The following is a 24,877-nucleotide window of genomic DNA, read 5'->3' on the forward strand; positions in this document are numbered from 1 at the left end:
CTTGTGAGAGATAATGGTGGTTTCTTTTAATTTCAGTCAGCCACGTAAATCTATTTACTTTTGAAACTGGAGTCACATTAAGTAAAGAAGTGTGAAAAGGCAGCCCTGAGGTTGCTTTTGGGAGTGTAAATAAATGACTCATTTTCAAAAACTGCCTTCTTTGTTCTGAATGAGAAATAATTTAAAGTGAATGATGTGGTTTAAATTGTTTGATCTAAACCTAGCCCAAGAGATCAGTACTGTTGTTTTATTTCTTGAGATGGGTCATGTCATAGAAATTAAAAGAACATAGCTATTATGCAATAAAAGGGAAAAAATTGTGAGAACCACTTATATAAAGTTCAATAGCTCAATTTTTTGTCAAGGAAGGAGATAGGGAATGAGTTCCTTTTGGAATTTCTACTGCCTTCCCATCTTGTGCCCCACACCACTTTTTTTTTTTTAAGTTTTGAGTTCCAAATTCTATCCTTTTCTTCCTCCTGTCTCCTGCCCCTGAAAAGAATAAGCAATCTGATATAGATTATATATGTGCCGTTGTGTGACATATTATTTCCACATTAATCATTTTGTGGAAGAAAACTCAACCAGAAAAAAAAAAGTGAAAAATAGTATGCTTTGGTCTGTATTCAGACTCCATCAGTTTTCTCTTTGGAGGTGGGATAGCATTTTTTTATCATGAGTTCTTTGGGATTTTCTTGGGTCATTGTATTGCTGAGAATAGCTAAGTCATTCACAGTTGTTCATCCTACAGTATTGCTTTTACTGTGTACATTGTTTTCCTGGTTCTGCTCACTTTACTCTGTATCAGTTCATGCACTTTCTTTTCTTTTGAAGTCCTTTTTATTTTGTTTTTATTTTTGCCTTTGTTCCCATTGCCTTGCACATAGCATACATTTCTGAATTGCTTACTGGATTGGGTAGGAGTTGTTCATACTATTTTCTCCATTTAACAGAAAAATTTCTGTTCCTCCTTTTCTCCCCTCACTACTACCAATTGGGGGGAAAAATAAAATCCCTGTGAGAAATATGCAGTTAGGCAAAACAAATACTACATTGTCCATTTCCAAGAAGTATTTGTCTCAGTTCTATACTGAGTCCATTTGTCCTTAATATTTTATTTTATACTGTTATTACATTAAGAAACCATGGTTTCTTTTGGCTACCACCTGCTGGGAAATACATAGGTCTTTTGAGGTTTTCTGAGTTTTTCTTACTAGAACAGAATGCTCCCCTTTCCCATTTTTTTCCCCTTAGACTCTTAAAGGAATGATGATGATCGCAGTGGTAGTAGTAGTAGTAGGATGAAATGGGTCAATGTACTCTTCCCCAAAACTACCATAATTGATGCTATTCTGGATCAGTGCTGTGGGGATGAGATGGGATATTAGGACCTAATAATAAGCAGAGTTGGTTACAACCTGTTAAGTTATGAACTTGTCTTTATTTAAATGCTAATTTCAGTAATATTTAGAAGGGTTACTTTTAAAATATGTTTAAATCTCACTATAATTTTCTTTTATTGTCACTAGATAAAATTATTCTTGATTTTAGCTTTTTTGAAGCTAATCAGAAAATCAGTAATATTGCATATTCATTGCTAAGTAGAGAGACGTTAAAAAGATTTCTTTCTAACCAGAAAATGCAGCTGCTATTCTTTAAAAAAAAAAAGACACGTTAGAGAATTTTTGTGTTAAAAATAAAAAGCTCATTAAAATCAAAGATAACTTAAGGGGATCTTTCCTCTTTGAAATTAGTTATCTTTTAAATTTTATTGATGTCTTTCATTTTATTAATATCACATTCATTTGAGGAGGACTTTAAGTTAGAACCAATTAGTCAAATTTAAGACATAGTAAAAACACTTTAAAAGATTAATTGTCTTTGAGGTTTTCAGAAATAGGTTTAACATTCAGTGTCTTTTAATTATAAATTGAATGAAATATACATATCTAGTCTGCTTCCTTGTGATTTTCAAGGATAATTACAAACTAACCAAAAGCTATAGCTTTGTCTTAATGCCTGTTACAAAACTATTAGTGGTTACTGGTAGCTGAACTTCAAAAGAAATCAGCATCATGAATAGTTGTTAGTAATAATATGAAAATGAGCCTTGGAATAATTTAAGTTTTGAATTTTAAATATTGAGGATGAAGAGATATGAAGACACTCAAAGATTGACTAATTGGAAAATTTGCACAAATTTATTTTTTTTTTTAACTAATTTACCATTATTCAGGATTCAATTTCAAATTCACTCAGACGACATAAATTAAACATGAGTTTTTGTAATTGTAGATCACTGAATATCAATATGTTTCTGAAAGCATCAATATGTAATATATGTAATAGCTGATAGTAGTCATCATTTACATAATGATTTAAGGTTTGCAAAGCACTTCACATTCTTACCTTATTTTATATGTACATCTGTGGAACTCTAGTTTGAAATTTTAAATATCTTCAAAATCATTAATTTTATATAAGATTGAGTGGTCAGTTAAACACTGAGATACTGTAGTAAATTTGAGAAAGTTTAAACTTTATTGTTAGCACCATAAAATTGCCTTATGCAATCATAGCTTGATGTTTTTCTCTACTTAAATTCTTCTTCTTTTAAAAATTATTTTATTTATTTATTTTAAGTTTTCAACATTCATTTCCACAAAATTTTGAGTTCCAAATTTTCTCCTCATCTCTCCCCTCCTCCCCACTCCAAAATGCCAAGCATTCTGATTACCCCTTCACCAATCTGCCTTCACTTATTTTAATTCTTAATTGTGAAACTTAAGAAAAAAAATTTTAAGTCCAAGTTCTATTTAAATTTTTAGCTTGATTTTAAAAGAACTTTTAAGCCAGTTTTTATATTTGTTAAACCAAAGCAGAATTAATAAATGTTTTGTCTATGAGTAGAAAATTTGGTGAGATTTCATTTCTTGAGAGTAAATATTTTTTAGGAATTAGAGGAGGCAAAAGAAACTTCCTTTCTCAATTTCTTGAGATGCCATGAATTGGGTCCAAGTATCTTCTGTTATTTTTTCACTATAGGAGCAGATCCCAAAACAGGTCATGTTCGAGACAAAAAGATAGGCGTAGATCCAAGAGTCCCTATAAAAAACGTTCTAAGTCTAAGGAGAGACGGAAGTCAAGGACTCGTTCACGTTCACGGTGAGTAAAGAGGTAGTTGTGTGTCATATTTTTTTTTCCAGAAAAAGTATGAGAGCCTTAACAAATATTTTGAAAAAACTCAATTTACTTAAACTTTTGTAAGGTTACTTTAGGCAGACTTTGAGTAATAAAAAATTAGATGGAATCCTTTTCTTACATTTTTAAGTAATAAAGTTTTTTTTAAAGTTTTTATTGATGTCTTGATTTTTTGCATCGTTATAGTTTCTCTCAGAATTCATCCCAGTCCTCCTCCCAGAGAAAGATCTCATAAAACAAACTAATAGACTCTTGACTGAAATTAGTCTTCTGTTTGTTTTCCACAAGTGAAAGTTGAAATAATGGTTCGACACTAAAATTGCATTTACCTTTTCTGCCACCAACATGAATATATATTCTCTGGCTTATAAGTGGGTTTGCACTGATGGCATTAGGCTCCTAATTAGTTTTCTTGTCCTTTCTGAAGTGAAACATAAGTATGCATTTTGTTAAGTTTGGATACCTAGGGTTTGTTACAGATTGCAATGATTGATTTGGCCTTGATTATTTTGTTAGGTCTGTCTGCTTTCACCCACAAAATAGCCCGCAGGTCACAGAACCACTTTTTGATGTAAGCACCTGTTATAGCCAGTCATCCTTCTTGAGATCACTGCCCCAAGCACACATGCTCATCCTCTTTCCCTCCTGTTTTTGTTTGTCCTGGCCAGATGTCATTTCCTCACCAGGATCTTAGGGTCAAGTGCTTTTAAGTAAAATGATAGTCTTTAGATTGATCTTCTGCAAATAGATAGTTTCCACTCAGCACATGCTGTTTGCTCATCTGTTGTCTTTCTTCAGCTTGATAATTAATTTACATAGAAAATCCCTATTTCTCCCCAAGGTTTGAGATTCTATTCCAAAAAATACCCCCTGTCCAAAAGTCCTTATCCTATTTTATTTCAGTGTCGTTCAAGAGACTGCCAAAATTGTCTCCTACCAAACTTAGCTGTTGTTCAGTAACTTTCTAGACTCATGGATTATGTTGCATTTTAATGATTATTGCATATTCAGTTATGTAATGTTGTAGGTTAATTATTGACTTTTTAAAGTATTAGTCTGGTTAAAGAAGGGAGAACCAACTACCTTTTTGTTAGACATTTCTGTGGTGATTTTTTTTCCTTTTCTGCTTTTTTTTATAACAGGGACAAGAAAAAAGAAAAAGAAAATCGAGACAAGATCAAGGAAAAAGAAAGACTGAGAGAAAAAGAAAGGGATAGAGACAGAGAAAGGGAAAAAGAACGCAGTAAAAATAAAGAAAGAGATCGAGAAAAGGACAGAGAGAGAGATCGGGAAAAAGATCAAGAAAAAGAACAGGAAAAGGAGCGAGACAAAGAAAAGGAGCAGGACAGAGAGAGAGAACGAGAAAAGGACAGAGTCAGAGAGATAGATGAAAAAAGAAAGAAGGATAAGAAATCCAGAACACCTCCCAGAAGTTATAATGCATCAAGAAGATCTCGTAGTTCCAGCAGGTTTGCTAACATTTAAAATTTTTGCTGGGATTTTTCTCAGTTGTATTGATGAACAATTGAAACATAATTTTTACCTCAGGAGAATGGAGGTAATTCTGCACAAGTAGAAAACAGTATAAATTTAATTCCAGGAAAGAATCTCAGAAAGGTGACCTCCTTTACTGCTTATTATTTGATGAGATCTATAATAGCAGATAATTCCATCCCTATGGTATATTTAGACCAATGAAGAAAGAGGTAATTTAGACAGATTAGTTTTAGAGACCTAACAGTTCTATGAAAATTTGTTCTTATTACTTATTTTTATTAGACATAGAATGCAGAGTGGATTTGGTGAATGAGAATATTTTTGCTTAGATTGCTTTTTCCCCTAAAAAAATTAACTGGTGTTTGCTTTTCAAAATGGTTTCAGGCATAGATCAAAATGGAATAGAGAATCCTGGTCCATTTTCCTCATAAATTTCATAACATTGTAAAATACTAGTGGTAGAAGGAATGTCAGAAGTTCATCTAGTGAAGCCCTGTCATTTTATAGTTGATGCCCTTAGAAGTCAATTGAATTTTCCACAGATGTCTTTTTAGCACCACAGATAGGATTTTTGAAACTTACCTGGTTCTTCAGAACTTCTTTGGGAGGAACCACCTGTTATTTCATTCTGCCACTTTTGCCCTTTGAGCATGAAGGCATCGTACACTTAAAATTTTTTTCCGGTTGCATGTAAAAGCAATATTGATCATGTATTTTTAAAAATTAAGTTCCAAAATCTTTCCCCCCGTTTCCTTTCCTCCTCCCTGAAAAGGTAAGCAATTTGATATAAGACTATACCTGTGCAGTCATGCAAAACATATTTCCATATTAGCCATGTTGCAAAAGAAAACAGACTAAAAAAAATTTCCTCAAAACCAAGAAAAAGTTTTTAAAAAAGTATGCTTCAATCTGTATTCAGACTGTCATTTCTTGTTTGGAGTTGGAAAGCATTTTTCATCATAAATTCTTCAGAGTTGTCTTGGGTCATTATATTGCTGAGAATAGCTAAGTCATTCACAGTTGGTCTTCGAATGGTATTTCTGTTACTGTGTACAATATTCTTCTGCTTCTGCTCATTTCACTTTATATCAGTTCATTTAAGTCTTTCCAGGTTTTTCTGAGAGCATCCTGTTTGTTATTTCTTAAAGCACAATAGTATTCCTATTTGTTCACCCATTCCCCAATTGCTGGACGTTCCCCTCAATTTCCAATTCTTTGCCACCACAAGAAGAGCTGCTTTATATATTTTTGCACATATAGGTTCTTTTCCTTTGATCTCATTGGTATACAGATCTAGTAGTGTTGCAGGGTCAAAGGGTGACTTCATTTCCTTATTGAGAATTGCTACTGTTTAGGTTTGCTGCCACTAGGTGGCAGCACAGTGCCACAATCATAGATGTGAGCTAGAAAGGAGTCAAGATAAAGGGTAATATTTTATGTGACAGTTCCTTTATTTAGTTAAACTCTGTATTGAAAAATGACAAGTTTTACTAATGCCTTTTTTACTCAGTAATTTCCTGATATTTGATTTCCTTCTTCCCCCCAGTAACAAAGAAAAAACAGTTCAAAGGGATGTCTGTGTCATCTGACTGTTTATGCAGCTTTTTGTACTCTAAAATACTGAGAAGAGCAAAGGATGTTTGATCATCTGCTTGTACTAGTATTAATCAATGCATTTAATTTGATTTTGGCAAGTGTTTTGCTTATAGTGGAGAATTTTCTTAAAAGTAACAATCATTTCCTAAGGAAAGGCAACGTTGTATAATAGATATGAGGAAGACCAAGATACTTTGTAAACTGTAAAACACTTAAGTGTAAATTAAGGTCTATTCTGATAAAGTGTTATAATGATTGGTACTAATATTAGAACTCTTAAATTTAATTCCATAACCATCTATTTGTTTGCTCTTTAAGTTTGTTTGAAACCTAGGTTTGTTTTTTTTTAATGGGCATGTGTGTACCATCTTTTTTCCTCCTTTCTCTTAGTTCTACCTAATTCGGTCTTGGAGACCACAATGTGGAACTGCTTAGGAGTAGGGTCAGAAAAGATTTGGAAAGAAAATGTTCTGGTCTTATTGTTTCCTTTCTACCCCATGACACTTTTTTTTTCTAAGCAAAAAGAAGTATTTTTCTGTCTACTTTCAAGTGAAGAGGAAAAGCTCCTACACTTCTTATTTGACTTATCTCTACGTAATTTTAAGGTTAATTAATATGCCTCCATTCAGATTTCCATAGCAATTCTTAGCGCTTCACTTTTAAAAATTCTTTCAGATACAGAGAATTTTAAGTGACAGGGTCAGGATCCCTTAATACAGAAAGGAGGGGATTGCAGTGTCCTCTGATTTCATTGGTATAGAACAGTTCCTTTTCTAGAGGGTTGTAGAGAGCTGCCTAGGGCACAGAGAAGTTAAGTGTCCCACCTAGAACCACAATATCTTTTTGGCTTCACTTCTAGTTCTCTATCCATTGTGCCAACCTGCCTCTTTTAAAGTGATGTTTTCTTAGAACAGGAAATCAAGCAAAACATTTTTTCCCTTCTTAATATTTTATTTTTACTTTTTAAAAATTAATTAATTAGTTTTCAGTTTTCTACAATCACTTCCATATATCTTAGATTTTTTTCACCCTCCCTTCCCCCCCTTCCTCCTCGCTGCCTCCCTGAGACAGTGTGCAATCTTATATAGGTTCTACGCATACATTCTTATTAAATACATTTTCACCTTAGTCATGTTGCAGAGAAGAATTAAAATGAATAGGAGAAACCATGAAAACAAAACGTAATACAAGAGAAAATGATCTGCTTCATTCTGAGATCCAGTTCCATGGTTCTTTCTCTAGATGTGTAAGACATTTTACCTCAAGAGTCCTTTGGGAATTTTTTAGGTCCTTGCATTGCTGTGATGGGCTAAGTCTACCAGAAAAATTCCTCACACACTGTGGTTGCTGTGTACAGAATTCTTCTGGTTCTGCCCCTTTCATTCATAGATCCTCCCAGGCCTCTCTGAAGTCTAAGCAAAACATTTTTATACTTGTCCCAGGGTCTTCATCCTTCTTAACCTAATTTTAATATGGTTTTTGTTTCTATCTACTACTGAAGAGGCTGTCTTAAATATCAGTAGTGATCTCCTAATAAAAAAGTATAATGGGAGAAATAGAGCCAAGATGGCTGAGTAAAGTCTTAGACTCGTCTGAGCTCTCCCCTGAACCCCTTCAAATACCTCTAAATAATGACTCTAAACAAATTCTAGGGCTGCAGAATCCACAAAAAGATGGAGTAAAACAATTTTCCAGCCCAAGACAACATAGAAGATTGTCAGGAAAGGTCTTTTATGCTAGGGTGAGGGAGGAGCGCAGTACAGTACAGGCTGCACCAGCTCAGACCAGGCTCCAGCAAACCAGGATCAGGCCTCGGGGTGACTGTTTCCAGACCTCTTGGCCCACAGATGGTAAGGGGATCAGACAATGGGTCAGATGGGAGATGTTTAGGGTTCCTTTTACTGTCAGCAGGGGCAGGACTCTGTTTAATTGTCTATTCTTGGATCTGGTCTGCGTCTAAGTGTGAGGAGGAGCACTAACAGCAGAATTTGTGACTGCAGGGCCCCTGGTCACAGTTCCAGGGTTGAAAAGGGTGCTTGTGGTTGCTCACAAACTAGTTCCCAGTACAAGAGAGTAGTAAACACACCTCTCCCTAGATCTTGTCACATTGGAAGAGCTAAAAACTTACAAGTCCTCAGAATTACTTCTAAAAACAGCTGCACAAGAAAACCTAAAGCTTGAAATAGTGTCCCTTCCACTTGGGAAGCAGAGCTGCACTTTTTAGCATAGAGTTAAAAGTCAAGAAATAGGCTGTAGAATGAGCAAACAATAAAACTTCTGACCACAGAAAGTTACTATGGTGACAGGGAAGATAATCAAAGTAGACAACAGAAGTAGACTCAGAAGTAGACAACAAAGTCAAAATTCCTGCATCCAAAGCCCCCAGGAAAAATATGAATTGCTCTCAGCCACCGAAGAGCTCAAAAAGGATTTTTAAAATCAGATAAGAGAGGTAGAGGAAAAATTGGGAAGAGAAGTGCAAGAAAATGCATTGATGCAAGAAAATTATGAAAAAAAAATCAACAACTTGGTAAAGGAAACACCAAAAATCCTGAAGAAAATAACACCTTAAAAAACAAGAATAGGTCAAATGATAAGAGGCACAAAATTCCCATGAAGAGAATACCTTGGAAAGCAGAATTGGCCAAAGGGAAAAAGATACAAAAAATTAACTGAAGAGAAGAATTCTTTTAAAAGTAGAATTGGCTAAATGGAGAAGGAGGTACAAAAGCTTACTGAAGAAAATAATGCCTTAAAAGTTAGAATTGGGCAAGTGGAAGCTAATAACTTTATGAGAGATCAAAAAATAATCAAAATCGAAAGCTTGGAAAAAATAGAAGAAAAAAATGAACTATCTCATTGGAAAAATAACTGATCTGGAAAATAGATCCAGGAGAGATAAAATTAAGAATTATTGGACTCCCTATCTGAAAGTCAGGATCAAAAGAAGAGCCTAGCCATCATCTTTCAAGAAATTATCAAACTGCCCTGATATTCTAAGATGAGGATAAAATAGAAATTGAAAGAATTCACTAATCACTTCGTGAAAGAGATCCCAAAATGAAAACTCCTAGGAACATTATAGCCAAATTCCAGAACTCCCAGATGAAAGAGAAAGTACTGCAAGTAGCCAAAAAGAAACAATTTGGATATTGAGAAGCCATAGTCAGAATAACATAAGATTTAGCAGCTTCTACATTAAAGAAATGGAGGCCTTGATATATGATAATCTGGAGGGCAAAAGGTTATTACAGCTAAGAATCACCCAGCAAAACTGAGTATAATCTTCAGGGGGAACAATGGATGATGTTCAATGAAATAGAGGACTTTGAAGCATTCTTGTTGAAAAGATCAGAGTTGAATAGAAAATCTTACTTTCAAATGCAAGATGCAAAAGGATCATACAAAAGGTAAATGGAAAGAGATATCAGAAGGATAGGGATTTGATAAGGTTTAGCTTTATATTCCTACGTGGGAAAATATTTGCAGCTCCTAAAAACTTTCTCATTATTAGGGCAGTTAGAAGGAGTTTATGTATAGACAGAAAGCAGAGATGTGAATTGAATGTGATGGTATGATTATCTAAAAAAATGAAGAGATAAAGGCACTGGAGAGGGAAAAAGGGAGAGGTAGAATAGAATGAATTATCTGACATAAAAGGGGTTAAAAGAGATTTTACAGTGGAGGAGGAAAATGGGGAAAGCATGGAGTAGAGCCTATGAACCTTACTCATAGTTAGCTCAGAGAGGGTATAGAGTTCTATATTACAAGAAAATAGGAAGGAGGGGATAAAAGAAAGTGGGTGGGAGCTGATAGAAGGCAGGGCAGTTGGGGGGAGGTAAAAGTTAGAAGCAAAACACTTGAGAGTGGACAAGGTGAAAGGATTAGGCAAAGTAGGATAAATGGGGAAAATAGAAGGGAGGGAAATAAATAGTTGGTAATCATTACTATTCTTCTTTGCTGGTCATTGTTTATTCCGCTTTCCTTTTGAAATACTTTTTTCCCTTGCCTTCTGTGACATTGCTTAATCCTTAATCTTTTTTCTTGCTGTTGTTTCTTTGTTTACTTTTTCTTCCTAGAAACGTAAAAATTAATCAAGGCCCTGTCTCTAACAGTCTGCTGGTTTCATTCTATTCTCTCCAACAACCTTCAACACCTCTCACATATACTTTCTATATAGATAACTCCCTAGTCATCCTTATGTGTTTAGTTCAAATGGCCCCTGACAATGAGCCTGACATTGCTAACTGACCAATGGGTAGTTATATTTGGTCATATCCCCTTGACACCTCAGATCTCAAACTTAGCTTCCTTATACTAAAATCCATATTTTTCTGATGTCATTTTTGTTTATATCATCAGTAATTTCCAGTCACTGGGCTCAAAACTTTTGAAGCATCTTTGACTTCTTTCTTTTCCTGTAAACCATTAATTATCAAGCCTTGCTGGTTCTAGTTCTAAAGAATACCTCAGAAGTCTTAGGCCTAACCACTACTCTTTATGTCTCTTTTGCTCAGTTGTCTCTGCTCTTATATTTCTCTTCATTTCAAATACATTATAAGATAGTCTTAATTTTGAGGAAATTTCATCTTCTTAAAGCAAAACTCAGTTCACTGTTATGTTCAGAAACCTCCTCTGATTCCTCATTGCCTACGTAATAAATTTAAAATTTCTTACTTTAACATTGAAGGTTCTCTAGTTTTTGATTCCAGCCTACTTTCCAGCTTTACTTTCTAATACTTGCTATATTTCTAGAATCCATTTGAAAGTGCTTTTTAAATAAAGTCTTGTGTTTTTCTAACTCTTTGCCTTTTTATTTATGTTCTGACTAGAGGATCCTTCACCCCTCACTGCCTCTTCTGTCCCCTTTGAAATTCTCACTAGCTTTCCGTGGTCAAGGATAAGTAGACCACCTATTTTATGAAACCTTTCCTGATTTTTTTTCCTTGAATGTTCCTATTAACCAAGTTATCTTTTTTTTCTTCTGACTCTTCTCTTTCCTTCCTTTATTGATTAGACATCAGAGAAGATGTAAACATAATTAAGTTGTGGTCCCTTTTCTCATAGAACTTGGTTTAGTTTTATATTGCTCTTATTTCTCAGATTTTAATATTAAGAGTGGCAAGAATGTCTTCTATCTATTTTTGAATGAAATATATTACTTAAGATTCTCAGGTCTCAGAAAACTACTAGGACTAAAAAAAATGTTAGCCACATCAGTTCTTGATGACTTAGTACTTTAGAATTTTCAATTCCTTTTTCTCTTCTACATAGTTTTAAACATGCTCATAAAAATCTTCAATTTCTTACTGTCTTTCAATGTACTTCACTTCCCTAATGCTCTGATGCATTTAGTATACAGGAAAAATTTTAAACTCTTAAAATCTTAAAATTTGAATATTTTTGACTGCAACTCTTCAAATGCTACTCAATTTACTAATTCATAAGATTGCCATTGGAATGTCTCCTGTAAATTATTTGATATGTAATTCACTGACATTAAAGGGGCAGCAAAGGAAGTGTAATTGATAGCAATAAGACTCATCAACTCCATTGAGTATAAATAATTTTGTTTACTACCATCAACAAATAATATCTGTTCATTCTTATGTGCGTGATTCCACATATGCAGTTGTATCAGACATGTTTCTTGTCCTATGAACCAGTGTATTTCCTACTGACCTGAGTAAAGCAGAACTAGAAAACAAATTTAAAATTTGGGTCTGCAGTGACATTTTATGAATACTCATGCTGTTAAAATAGCACTCTTGCTTCTGTGCTGAGGATGGCATTAGATATGGGCAAAAATTATCATTTTTACCAAGGGAATTCTTCAGAGAGGAAGTGTATGGTATTAGAAAAGCTTTTTAAAAAGAGTTAAAGAAAGTAGAGTCTGCAGTGAAATTAGAAGTGATCTCTCCTCATCTTTTGAAATTATTGGTGTGTGATTTAACATTCTTAGAGTACTTGATTGTTATGTTTTATTCTTTTTATTTATTTATTTATTTTATTCCTGTTATTTATAAGTGAAAGACATTATTGCTAGTTTTAGAGCTTAGTGTGATCAAAAGCTACTATTCGCATTTGTCATTTGAGTTCTACTCTTGTATGTCAATCTATCAGACTTTTAAAATATGTTCTTTAGAGTCTATCTTAAGGTGTATTCCACAATTTCATAAATGTTCAGAAGTTCACTGCTATTCATATTAATAACTCCTGCAGTTCGTTTGGATTACACAATTTTTTTTCCTTTATATAGTCCCACTAAAATTATTTGGATTCTTTTTGCTTTAGTTTTTGAAGGTCTTCATTATGCTATTGATTGTTGATTTTTCAAACAGTAGTACACATTGCTACTCCAAAATGTTGTTTTGAGTTTGTCACAATTCAAAGTTAAGATTTTACCATGTTTTAGTAACAACTATGCTATTAAAAATAATTAACTTTAGATTATTACTAGAATAATTGTAAGGAGGGACAAAGATGCAGATATGTCTCTTTGGGTGAAAAGGGGAAATTTTTCTGGAAAACAAAAAAGAAACAGAATTTTCATTCTTCTGGTTAAGAAAAGTTTTCAAGTTCAACTTATAATTTTTTCCCCAATGAGCTTAGGTTCGTTAAAGCTTATACCTTGTTATTCCACAGTGGGGGACAGCAAGAAACTAAGAGTATATATGAGATAATTTAATAGCAACACATTCTAGGCAAGAAATTATTATGAGGGAATCTAAAAATAGCTGCTATTATTTTTTCTTTCTTCAGTATCCCAAATGGAAACCAAGAAAAAAAGACAATTTTTCTTCTCTTCCTAACATAAACTTAGAAATTTGGTTTTCTTATTTCCATTGTTCTTATTGTGGCATAAATATATTTAGTTTATTACATATGTAACAAATTAGAGACCACATAACATCCTCAGATCAAGTTTTTTTATTTGGTATATTAAATGGTGTTTGTTGTCTCTATTTTTAAAATATCCAAATCTTTGAATTTTCAGAGAAAGACGTAGGAGGAAGAGCAGAAGTCTGTCCAAATCACCAAAAACATCAAAAACCCTAAAAAGAAAATCATCTCGGTCTCCATCACCCCGGAGGTAAGTTTAAATAATATCATATACTTAGACTTCTAAGGGGGAAATCTGTAGATTTAATTGGGTTAAAAAAAATAAATTTTATTGAAAGCATTGTTAAAACTGTAACAGTAGTCACTTCTAGATGTTTCCTCCACCCCCAGTTTGAATGCTCTCTGGTAACAGGCAAAAACAGTTAAGCACAAATAGCCTGTTGTAACCGTGTCTGACATTGTAAACAACATTCTGCCATAGTATTACCTTGCTTCTTTGCCAAGGAGGAGGGAAATGTGTTTAATTTTCTGTTCTCTAGATGATTTTTTTTGAGTCCAAAGGAGAGTTTTGACTTGCGTCAGACTCAAAGTTTGGCTTCTTTACATTGTTGTGATCATGGTATACATAACTCTACTGGTTCTCATTATTTCACTTTGCAACAAGTAATACTAGTTCTTTTAGAACTTCTGTGTTTCTCTGAATATAGGGCATATAGGATTGTATCATTGATACAGATTAGCAACTCATTTCTAACTTGGGTACTTAGAGTTGCTTGGGACATTGACAGGTTTAATGACTTGCCATAGTCATACAGTTAATATGTGTCAGAGGCAGAAATTGAACCCAGACCCCTTGACTTCAAAACTGTGCTTCTGTGTTACTTCTCTATCATTTCTTGCTACACATTCCATTCCATTCCATTCATATTCCAAGTTCAGCCCTTCTTCAATGTGTACCTACTTTGTTTTCCAGTTCTTTGCTGCGATTTGTGACTTTTGGGACTTTGTTTCTGTCTCTCTATCCCTGGGGGGATAACCCAGTACTGAGTCAGAGGTTATTAGCAGTTCAGTCTCTTTTCTTGCCTAATTTTAAATTGTTATACAGGAAAGATGGACCAATTCACAGCTTTCTCTACCAGTAGTGTTTTACTGTGCCTTTTTTTTCCCCACAGCTCTTCTAGCATTGACTTAAATTTTTGAGGGCCATTTTTGTTAGTCAGTGAGTAGTCAACACATATTTATTAAGTGTTTACTGTCTTCCTGGTACTGTGCTAAGCTCTGGAAATAGAAAAGAAAGGTAAAAACCAATAAACAACCAGTCCTTGCTCTCAAAAAATTCAGTCTAATAGAGAACTATAGGCAACTAGGTAGAAACAAGATATGTTGCTGTGTCCTTGTATATGCATGTGTATATCTACATCTGTGTGTGTGTGCGCACGTGTGCATGTGTATGCGTGCGTGTGTGTGTGCTTGCGCACACAGAGAATAAATTGGAGATAACCACAGAGGAAAGGCACTAGCATTAAAGGGAAATGAGAAACACTCATTGAAGTTGGGATTTTAACTTGGACTTGAAGGAAATTAAGGAGAATAGAATAGAATTCTTTCTTTGATGAGGGAATTCACTGACCCAGCAACAACATTAAGAGTCACTTTTTTCTCTGTAATGAAATCATTGTATATCTATCTTGGTGCTTTCATAATCTTTCCTATTTTAGTCTAATGATGTCATTACAAAGTTAATAAATAGACTGATAGAATATGAATTCAGAGGCATTGGTAACAGGTTCAGGAATAGCATTCCAGCCTGACTCACAATATTGTACTTACAGCTTTAAAATGTTTTATTGCTGCTTTCTTGTTTTCATGTTATCACTTCACAGTGACCTTACCACCAAAGTCACTTATAACTGAGGAAGTATTTTTAAGCAAAATAAACCAACTAATTGGCCATGTCTGATGATGTATATTCCTCTGTCCACATGGATAGTCTATGCACCTCCTTTGAGAGAAGGGGAGGCATATTTTTCATCTCCCAGTGTCTTAGGATCAAGATAGGTCATTACATTGATTGGAGTATAAACAATGCTGCAGATAATGTATTTACTATTCTTCAAGTAGTCCATTTTGTTTTGAACTCTGGACTGTTTGAAAATACTTCGCATGTTTTGGTTAAGTTTTTATTGGTATGTAGGAAGTCCTTGTTTATTTTGGTTTCTACTTGTACTTTAATTCACAAGGAGCATTCTCAAATATATGGATTCCTCTTTTGAGGTGCTGTTTCTTATTTTACCCTGTTATTTTACTTAGATTTGTTAACTATATGCTGTATGAATTAAGCTATGAAAATTAGGATATTATTTCTAAAAGATTATTATTCCTAAAGAAAGACAGGATATTAATTTTAAAAACTTTTTTTGTTTAGAGTCAAGTGAATGAAAACATTAGAACCAATAGTAATTACAAACCCTTTAGAAAAGGAACAGTGTTTCTGAAGCATGTGGTTATGTTTAAAGATCTCATGCAAGTAGATTAGTTTTTAATACATTCTCATTATTATTGATTAGTAACCAATTATTTAGAAGCATGTCTGGCTTCTGTCCATTCTTATGATGTGATGAGGTTTTTCTTTGCTAAATGGGAGGGAGGTGACTTTTGGGCCTATTCTTTTTGAAGTTTCAGGATTATGATGATAATGCTTGAATCCTGAAAGCTGCTTTCATAGCTTCTGCCTGATATATTATTGTTTCTCTCTTATCTGAGCATTTCTCCCCCAGGGGAACAAAGAGTACTAGTGTATTCCTTTATCACAAATCCAGAAAAGTGATTATCTAATTTTTTAGACTTGCTGAAATTAATAATAAAATTTAAACAGTGTATGACCTACAGAAAGTAAGACTTTTAAAATGGTTTTTAAAACATAATGACCATATGGGAGTAGTTGCTATTATTTTGTTTCAGTATTTGATACTATTGAGTAAAAATAAGTGTGACAAAAATATCATTTCAGCATTTTTAGAACTTAATGTTTTTGATCAATGTTCTTACGCAGAAATAAGAAGGATAAAAAAAAGGAAAAAGAAAAGGACCAAAACATAGAAAGAAAAGAGAGAGAACGTTCAACATCTAAGAAAAAGAGCTTTAAAGACAAAGATGTGAAAGACAAATTGGAAAAGAACACAAGTACCTTGAAGGTAAACATAGTCATCTAATACTTAGAGTTAAATTAATGATGGCCAATAACGTCCCTATGACTTAGTCCACAAAAATGTTTTCTTGTCAGTTTTAAAATAGACTTTTGAAAAGAGCAGATAAAATGAACTTTTGCACACTGTAGTTCCTTAATAAGTGTTTGTTGAATGACATCTGAAGTGAAATTTGCAAACTGTATTTTAAACAGATTGTTGTTTATTCATTTTCAGGAATGTCCAACTCTTCATGACTCCTTTTTGGGTTTTCTTGGCAGATTCTGGAATGGTTTGCCATTTCCTTCCCCAGCTTGTTTTACAGATGAGGAAACTGAGGCAAACAGGGTTAAGTGACTTGCCCAACAGCACATAGCTAGTAAGTGTCTGAGGCCAAATTGGAGTCTTCCTGACTCCAGGCCTGGCACTGTTATCAATTGAGCCACTTAGCTGCCTCGTTTTAAAGAAGATAGATACAAAAATAAAACATTTTTGGAGCACATAACAAAATGAGAAAAAATTTTTGATCTTGAGTCTATGTTATTTCTACTCAGTTCTGTTTTAAAAATATATTTACTTCAGGAAACTTTTGTGAAAAATCATGACATTATTGATTTAATGATGCAAAGTGAAAACCCAGTTAGTTGAATTAGAAATGTTATTTAGTGTTAGGTCATGTTCTGCCAATTGATTGAGCTTTCCCCAGGTTTGTAAGGTAGGTATTTTGGAAATACATTAACTCTGAAAATATTGGTAAAATATGATTATATTTTAAAATCATGTCAGTGATAAGGTTTTTTTATTTTATAGGCTCATGCTGATAGGAAACAAATACTTGGAGTAGTTCTGTGTACATGTAATTTACGGCATCCCATTTCTTTACTTTTTCATTTCTTTCTCTCCCCTTTTGCCCAGAGCAGGCTTCATCATGGGAAATACTGGTTCCCTTTCCAAATATATTAGTTTCTTTCCTTTGGTTTCTGGATTGCAAATTCTCTCTGGATTCCTTGAAACAGTTGAAAACTGACTTACCCTGTTCTTCCAGTCAATCAGCAGCACTTACTGAATTTTTCTATTCCAATAATAACCATTTCTCCCCACTGCCTGATTTGCTTGTCCAGCAACTTTTAAAATGTGTCATAAGTTTTTTGAAATTGGTTGAAAAATCTGTTTTTAATTTGAGAAATTTAATGTATGTGTAAAATGATAAAGATAAATAATCTTGAAAATACATGTGTGTCTTTAACATCCTAGGAGAAAGAACACAGTAAGGAAGTACCAGATATAGGAAGTGAAAAAATAGAAGATGACAAAGAAACTCCAAAGACTGATGAAAACAAAGTACAGCAGAATGGGAATTGCCAACCAAATGAAGAAAACCTTACAGCCAAGGTAGAAACGGTGTAGGGCCAATAGATATGTCCCACTACACTCAGCTGTAGAGTGGAATCCAAAGGTTTTAATTCTCTCATTAAGAAGCCAACAGTAAAATAGTCCAGTCGAATATCGATACGTATGAACAACTCTTACAGTTGTCAGATGACTTTATGATCATCCTGTTATAGAGAAAGGAAACCAAGCATGGACATTATGAAAACAAGGGAGGTTCACCAAACTGACTCATCTAAAAACCATGCATTTCCATGATGGCTGACCTACTTTTGAAATGATTTGTTAAATGTTTGCCAAGGACCGTTACAAAGATCTGAATCTGCAATGCTCAGAAAAATGCAAGATAATGAATTGGAGGTTGTTCAAATACTGCTGGTTAATTGAATTTTGTATTTTGCTTTTTTGTTTTAATTTCCATATATATTGTTTGATGATGTGCTTGAAAATGGTGCAAAATATATAAATACACCCTTGTAAATGAAATAAGACATTACTTCACGGTTTTACGGTGATCGTATTAAACCCCTACTAATAGGTTTTCATTTGCTCACGGTTTGGGACACCAGTTCTTTATCTAAAATATTTTTTCAGGTTAAAATTGCCTAAATGTGTGGATTTTTTAAAACGTAGTTTAGTGGTGCATGCTAACTGTTTCATTCCAAAAAAGGAAATGCAACCATGTTGAATACTAATACTAATACTTAATTTTTTTTCCTCCCAAAGTGAGCATATCTTTTAACCTTTGTTAATATTTTGAAGTTTATTTTTGTGTCTGGTCAGCTGCAAATGGCATAGGTGTTCTTAAAAGGAAACCTGATTTTCAAAACAGGCTATGGGAGCACAAGCTGAAGCTTTAGTGCCTTCTAGTGTTTTCTAGTATTTTATATGTGCTAGTCATTCTCAGTTCATACTGAACCTAGATAGCTATTCCACCCACCCCCATAGAGAAATGTGGAAGTAGTATGAAAGAACAGCTTCTTAGTTCACCTAATACAAGAAAGAGGTTAGGTCTTTAAGGATGGGTTTATAGCATGAAGCAAAAATGCAGTTTAGGGACCATTGGTTTTATACTGTTATAGCTGAAAGTGAAGCATGTTCTTATTTTGCCTAAATCAAAGGAAGCCCTTTAATTCTCTACATTGGATGGCCTTAATCATTACCTCGCAATCATCTTCTCTTAATGCTGGTTATATGATGTGCAAAAACTGTACCTGGAAGGGGTGAAGGTATATAATGGCTTTTTCTTTTTATTTCCCCAAAGGTTAAATTTACTTGAGTTTAAACTACAAGTCATTAGTCATTCTTGGGGTCAGCTTTTTGTAAGAAAGCACTTATGTAGGAGAATGACATTTATGAAGATTTTTTTCCAAAAAGCTCAACTCATGCTTTCAGAATTCCTTACATCATTGTTAGATTTTTTCCCAAGAAGTCATACCTTTTAATTAGCTCTTAATATTAAATCAAGTATAATTATTTTAATGCAACATAATACAATCAAATTTACTCAGTTGCCTTACCTCATGGGAAGTTACTTCTGTAAATTTAGAAAGCTGAATAGTGTGCTCCTTATCTGCTTTTTGTTTGATTTTCTTTTAATACTTTAATACTATTGAAACTAAAGTTTTGTGGAGAATGGAAAGTTGCCCATATTTCAAGTAATGAATCCTGGTTTGATTATGAAGCTGCTTAATCACTCTTCACATGTTCAGAATTATAGTTTTTTGCCTCTGTGTACATTAAAACTTTGTAAAATGCTTTACTATGTAAAGTATAGATGGTCATTTTTAATGCTTCAGCCACATTCAGTTGGTTGGTAAAACAGCTTATTCTCATAAAAGAGTAACTTGTGTGGATGGAAAGACCAGAGGATTGTGTGTTTTGCAACAACTGTCTTATTTATGATATGTAAGTAGTGTAGAGCAAACATTGTTTTAATCTTTATTATCCTTAATGCCATTTCACTAATAAAGCCCAAGTATTTTAGAGGGAAGTTTTTGTTTATGCATTTCAGAAGAGCATTTTAGTATAATCCTGCCCTAATTCTATTTGGTTTAATAGTGACCTTTCATTTGAAAAGTGCATGCTTATGGACTGTCTGTAAAACAGTCTCTTAAGGCTCTTTTTTTTGGTTGAACTCTGATCTCAATTAAATGAACCTTATGTGAGTTAAAATTAATTTTGTTTCTGCTGCTGCTGGTTTTTCTTGGTATTCACCTTTAAAAATAATCAAAGGTACTGATTTTTTTTTTAAATTGAAAAATGAATAGCAAATGATTTACAAACCTAAACAAAAAGCTCTTGGAAGTTAAATTAAATTGTAATTTTCCTAAATGATGTGAGAAGGTCTGATTGATAGCAATGGTTTACAGATTCAGAGATAGCATTATTGTCCTAAAAAGCACGTGTTTTCCATTTCAGCATTACTACTCTATTACATTTTAATTTACTTTGCTTAAAGACTTGGTTTTACATTTTTATCACCTCATTCTCTTGCTTCCTATTTGACAGGAATATTTTGAATTAAGAGTTTCCTTGTAGCTTAATTAAACAGTTTTTCTTTTCTGGGACCACAAGCAAGTCTTGTTATTCAACAGTGTCACATATTGAGCAGATAAGCAACAAGATAGTCCATCCGTAATTTAGTTTAGTAAATAAATGGAGTTTCTTAACTTAAAAAAATGTGTACCTAGTTTCAACCAGTACAGATTTTTTATCTGATGCAAATTAACTTCATAGTAAATACTTTCTGTGTAGTTTACTTTTCCCTCCATGTTACAGAATTAATTTCTTGGAGAAGCTAAAGTACTTTGCTATTGTTCGGAATATTATAGACTTGGATTTCAACATGTATTTTAAAATAACCAGTAATATAAGATACTTTTTGATATTGAGATTTTCTTATGGTGCTAACCATTTCCAGAACTATCAGTATCTAATATTTTTCTCCGACTGTTACCTATCTTTTTAGATTAGAATAAATAACAGTCATTGACACAAGTCTAGGGTTTAGTTTTCAAATGAAGGAACTTATAAATTAATGAATTATTTCTGTGGAAATCAAATAGCAAGGGTTTTTGTTTGTTTCTTAGTCTATTGAAGTATTTATGTGTACGGATTGATTCTTAGCAGCTGAATCAGTAGTAGAAACTAAGCCGTTTTATGGTGTGTTTTAAAAATTAAAACCATAAATTTAAATAATTTATCTTTCAGAAATTCAGTACCATTCAATATCGTTAACTTAAGATTCTAGTTCTGTGGGATCTCAAGTTGGAGGATTGAGTGTCAAATATTCACTTTCTGTTTCCATAGTTTTGCACTACCCCTCCATTCACTAAATTCTTATATTCTCTTGAGCCAGCTCAAAGTGGCTTATTTTACACCCATTTGCTGATAACATTTGAAAATTTAAAATCAGATTGTTTTCACACTTCAAAAATAATGTAATGCTCTTGAAAGGTGCTGAATTGACAGTTCTGAAGAGAGGTACCTTCAGTATGAATAACTGCAATCTAAGTATCCCTAACATATTCAAAAAATGTTCCTCAACCTGCCTTACAGATCCTTTGCAGGGGCAGAAGTGGGCTGTCTTAATCCTGGGCTGCTCAGTAAATTTTTTTTTCAAAAAATATTTTCATTTGTGAAGTGCCCTTGCTCTGGAATAAAAGTAATTTCCTGAGGCAAAAGCCACTAAACCAGCTACACTTTTTGACCATGTTCAGTTAGGTTGGATTTGTTAACTCATAATAAATCTATTCCCATTTTATCCTAATTCAGTTCTCTGCCCTAGAATTTTGTTTCTATTATCAATTTATTACAGTCTTAAATATGATACTTTTATAACTTAAATTTTAGCTTCTGGTCTCTTCTGATTTTTAAATGTCGCCTTACCTTGATAATTTTCCAAATTAAAAACTGCCAAGTTTTGAATGACCTTGCATGCATTTTCACCTCTGAGGCATTTACACAAGAATGGAAGAACATTTTCTTTATTGTTTTTAGGTCCCTCCAGGCTAGCTCTAAGGCAACTTTAAAGCATAAACAATTACTTCCAGCTTTGGATGTTAATTCAAACTCTTGGAAATCACTTGGAGAATCTAGAACTAATGAAATTGGTTTGTACCAGTTTTAGGCTACCAGTGGATAATGAACTGCTAGGGAATAAAGCAGAGAAAGATCTACTCAAGAACTCCTTAATTTTCATAGTTGTTTATTTTTTATTAGATCTTCCTATGTAGCTTATATGATCAATTCAGTTGTACAGTTAAACAGTATCCCACATTTTGATCTCATTTGGTTTTATTAAATAATGCTTGTTACATGATTCTCTTGGTTATAAAGCAGAGAGTTTAAAATTTAAACATCTAAAGAAATAATGTGCTACATGGGTGGTATATATTTGTGGGTAGAGCCAATATTAAATGGTACTAGTAAAGCTATGTCCAATGATGCTGCTATTATGTTGCTATATTTTTAATAAAATTAAACTCTTAAAAATCTTACAATTTTGTGACATTTATTCATACTTCCCATAGTCCATGGGTCATCTTGTCACATGAAGGGAGCAGCTCTTCTGTGAAATTACTTTTGATGCTGTTGAATGTTGGACCATTTTTATTTCATGACGTGTATATTATAATAGCTCCATTATAGGTGTTGATATTTTGCATGACACTGATTTACCACATAAAATTTTGTTTTTACAAGTAAGAACTACACTCATCCAACTGATTGAACCTTTTTGTTGCTTTGACTAAACTTTACTAAATGGCATATTTTTATGATGAAAAGAGCATTTATTTTTTGCAATGTCTGATGGAATACTTAACCAGTAGTACTCTGATTTTCTGCCTCAGTTATTAATTCAAGTTGCATATTTAATTATGATTTCAGTTTATGGTTTTAAATTTAGACATTTGGGCAGTTGGCCAAGGGACAGCATTCTTCTCACTGTTACATGGTTAGAGGCTGAACCTAAACCCCCCACCTCAGCCCCTCACTCTTTGTCAACCATTTTCAGTTCAACAAGTGTTGTATTTACTATATGGTCAGTGCTGAGAGTATAAAGACAAAAATGAAGAGTTTATGTTGTATTGGGAGGGCAACAACATGTGCAAAGATACTGCTTCCTAAATGAAGCCTTTCTTGATCCTCCTAATTGTCAGTGCTTGAGTTGAACTTTGAAGGCAGAATTAGGGGTTCCCAGGGGCTGAGGTGAGGATGGGGTCCTATTCTACTCTGCAAAAGCATAGAGGAGTCAATATTTTACTAGGGGGACCAGCAAAAAGACCAGTTTGGAATAGAATAGATGAGACTACTATGAAATCATTGGGATAAGCAATAAACACTTAAACTAGGGTGGTGACCATATGTGGGGAGAGAACCAAGTGCAATACTGAGAGATTGTGAAAGTAGAAATTAAATTGATGTGAAGGGTGAAGCAGATTGAAAAACCAAAGGTTATAAACTTGAGAGACAGAGAGAATGATTGATATTGGAAGGAAAAATAATTATCCATTTCTAAGTTCTCTAGCAGCCATTGGGTAATAATGGAAGGAGATTAGATGAGAATAGAGAGAGTTAGGTGTAGATATATGGGGTCCTCTTCATAGATAAACATAATTGAACCCTGAGACTTGAGATGAGGTAAGGCCTTCCGGGATCACAGAACCCTTTTATGTGACTGACGACTGAGTACAGTGACGATACAAGTTCATTACCTCTACTTGCAAAGCCGTTTGAAAGAGGATTAACATTCAGTGTTCTTCCTTTTGGATGCTAGGTAGATTGATCAAAGCTGGCTTTCTCCACTACAAAACGTGCATTCTCTCAATTAAGGTTATTGCTGCGTATTCCTACTAGAGCTTCCAGACAGGGTATCTCAACTTGCATCCTTGTAAAGTTGTATCTTTAAAAGTGTTTATTGACATTTTTTGTTTTTACCTAAGTAACCTCTAAAACTTCCCCCCTTCCTTCCAAGAGAAACATTCCATTTAAAAAAGAATTTTTTTTTAAAGGAGAAGATCAGCCAAAAAAAGATGAAGAGAATCTGAAAATATGGCCAGTCTTCCACATCTGTACCTCTTACCTCTGCAAAAGAGTAAGGGGAGGTGCGAAAGATGATTATTAGTACAATAATGCATAGTTGCCTAAATGATAGGGTTTTTAAAAAAACAAATGACTACTGTGAAGTTAAAAAAATCACTATCATTTTAGAAAAATACTCATTTCTTGAAAAGTGTATGTAAATCTCATCTCTTGAGAAGTGTGTTGCCTTTATATGTTACTGCCTTCTACAGTATGAATGTAAGTTCTAATTATGGTTGCTAACATCACCAGAATAGTGTGCAGTTTTATGCTCATCCAAGATTAACTGTTGCATCAAAGATGTCTCTTTATTCATTTCTCTCCATCATGTTCACTTTTCCCCCCAAATTTAAGTTACAAAAGTATATAGTACTTTGCCTTTCCAGGAAATAACTTTTGTAATAACTAATAACTTAAATGTTTTCTCTTATTAAATGGAAAATCCTACTCCCACTGCAAAAGGGGTTTTGTAATAGGCTTCTCTCATCTCTGTAAATTATACTGTTCAAGTGATATCTAATGAACTATGAGACCTGTGGTGAAATAAATGACCTGTTTTACTCTAAGGAAGTTAAGCAAGCCAAACATAAATAAAGGAAGCCAGAGAAAAGTGAAGTGATTCTGAGGGATTGATCTCCATGAAAATTTGGAGCAGAAATGGCATTGCTTTAACTATTTTCTAGAACTGAGAGAGCTGGAGCATCCTCAATCCCTAACTTACTTAAAAGACTGCTTTATTTGAGTGTCTAAATTACAGCTTTGTTGTTAAATCCTCTATACAATCAACACATTTTTATTTAGCGCAAAATGTCAGGCACTATGTTAAGCACAAGGACCAATGTTGACTTTGGCTTCAGAAATCATCAGGACTTATCTGCTAGAGTCCTACTGTATTCTTAGAAAGGTTCTAAGTGTTGGTAAAAACACAAATCAAAATTTGGTAACTTGTTCTTAAAATCATTCTTCCTTCATAATTCCTTGGTTTATAGAATACTGTGTTAGTATAAGGTCATTTGCTTCAGTCTTGGGAACCTAATTTGCTCCACTAATGAAATCTTTCTATTTTTTAACTAGTACCA

General features: G+C 33.7%; 1 protein-coding gene across 6 annotated transcripts in view; it reads left to right on the forward strand.

Moving 5' to 3' along the window:
• Positions 1 to 18,252, forward strand: part of SREK1 (splicing regulatory glutamic acid and lysine rich protein 1) — a 46,945-nt gene extending 28,693 nt beyond the window's left edge. For 5 of the 6 annotated variants that reach the window (XM_072605112.1, XM_072605116.1, XM_072605117.1 and 2 more), the window contains 5 exons: positions 3,046 to 3,165; positions 4,344 to 4,670; positions 13,292 to 13,387; positions 16,190 to 16,331; positions 17,577 to 18,252. In XM_072605112.1, the coding sequence (XP_072461213.1) occupies positions 3,046 to 3,165; positions 4,344 to 4,670; positions 13,292 to 13,387; positions 16,190 to 16,331; positions 17,577 to 17,729 (838 nt within the window). In that variant the 3' untranslated portion in view covers positions 17,730 to 18,252. The remainder of the gene's footprint in view (positions 1 to 3,045; positions 3,166 to 4,343; positions 4,671 to 13,291; positions 13,388 to 16,189; positions 16,332 to 17,576) is intronic. The other variant, XM_072605115.1, reaches the window with a different exon arrangement.
• Positions 18,253 to 24,877: the final 6,625 nt, after the last annotated feature.

Source organism: Notamacropus eugenii, chromosome 4 (assembly GCF_028372415.1).
Source record: "Notamacropus eugenii isolate mMacEug1 chromosome 4, mMacEug1.pri_v2, whole genome shotgun sequence".
In the NCBI taxonomy this organism is placed as follows: Eukaryota; Metazoa; Chordata; class Mammalia; order Diprotodontia; family Macropodidae; genus Notamacropus; species Notamacropus eugenii.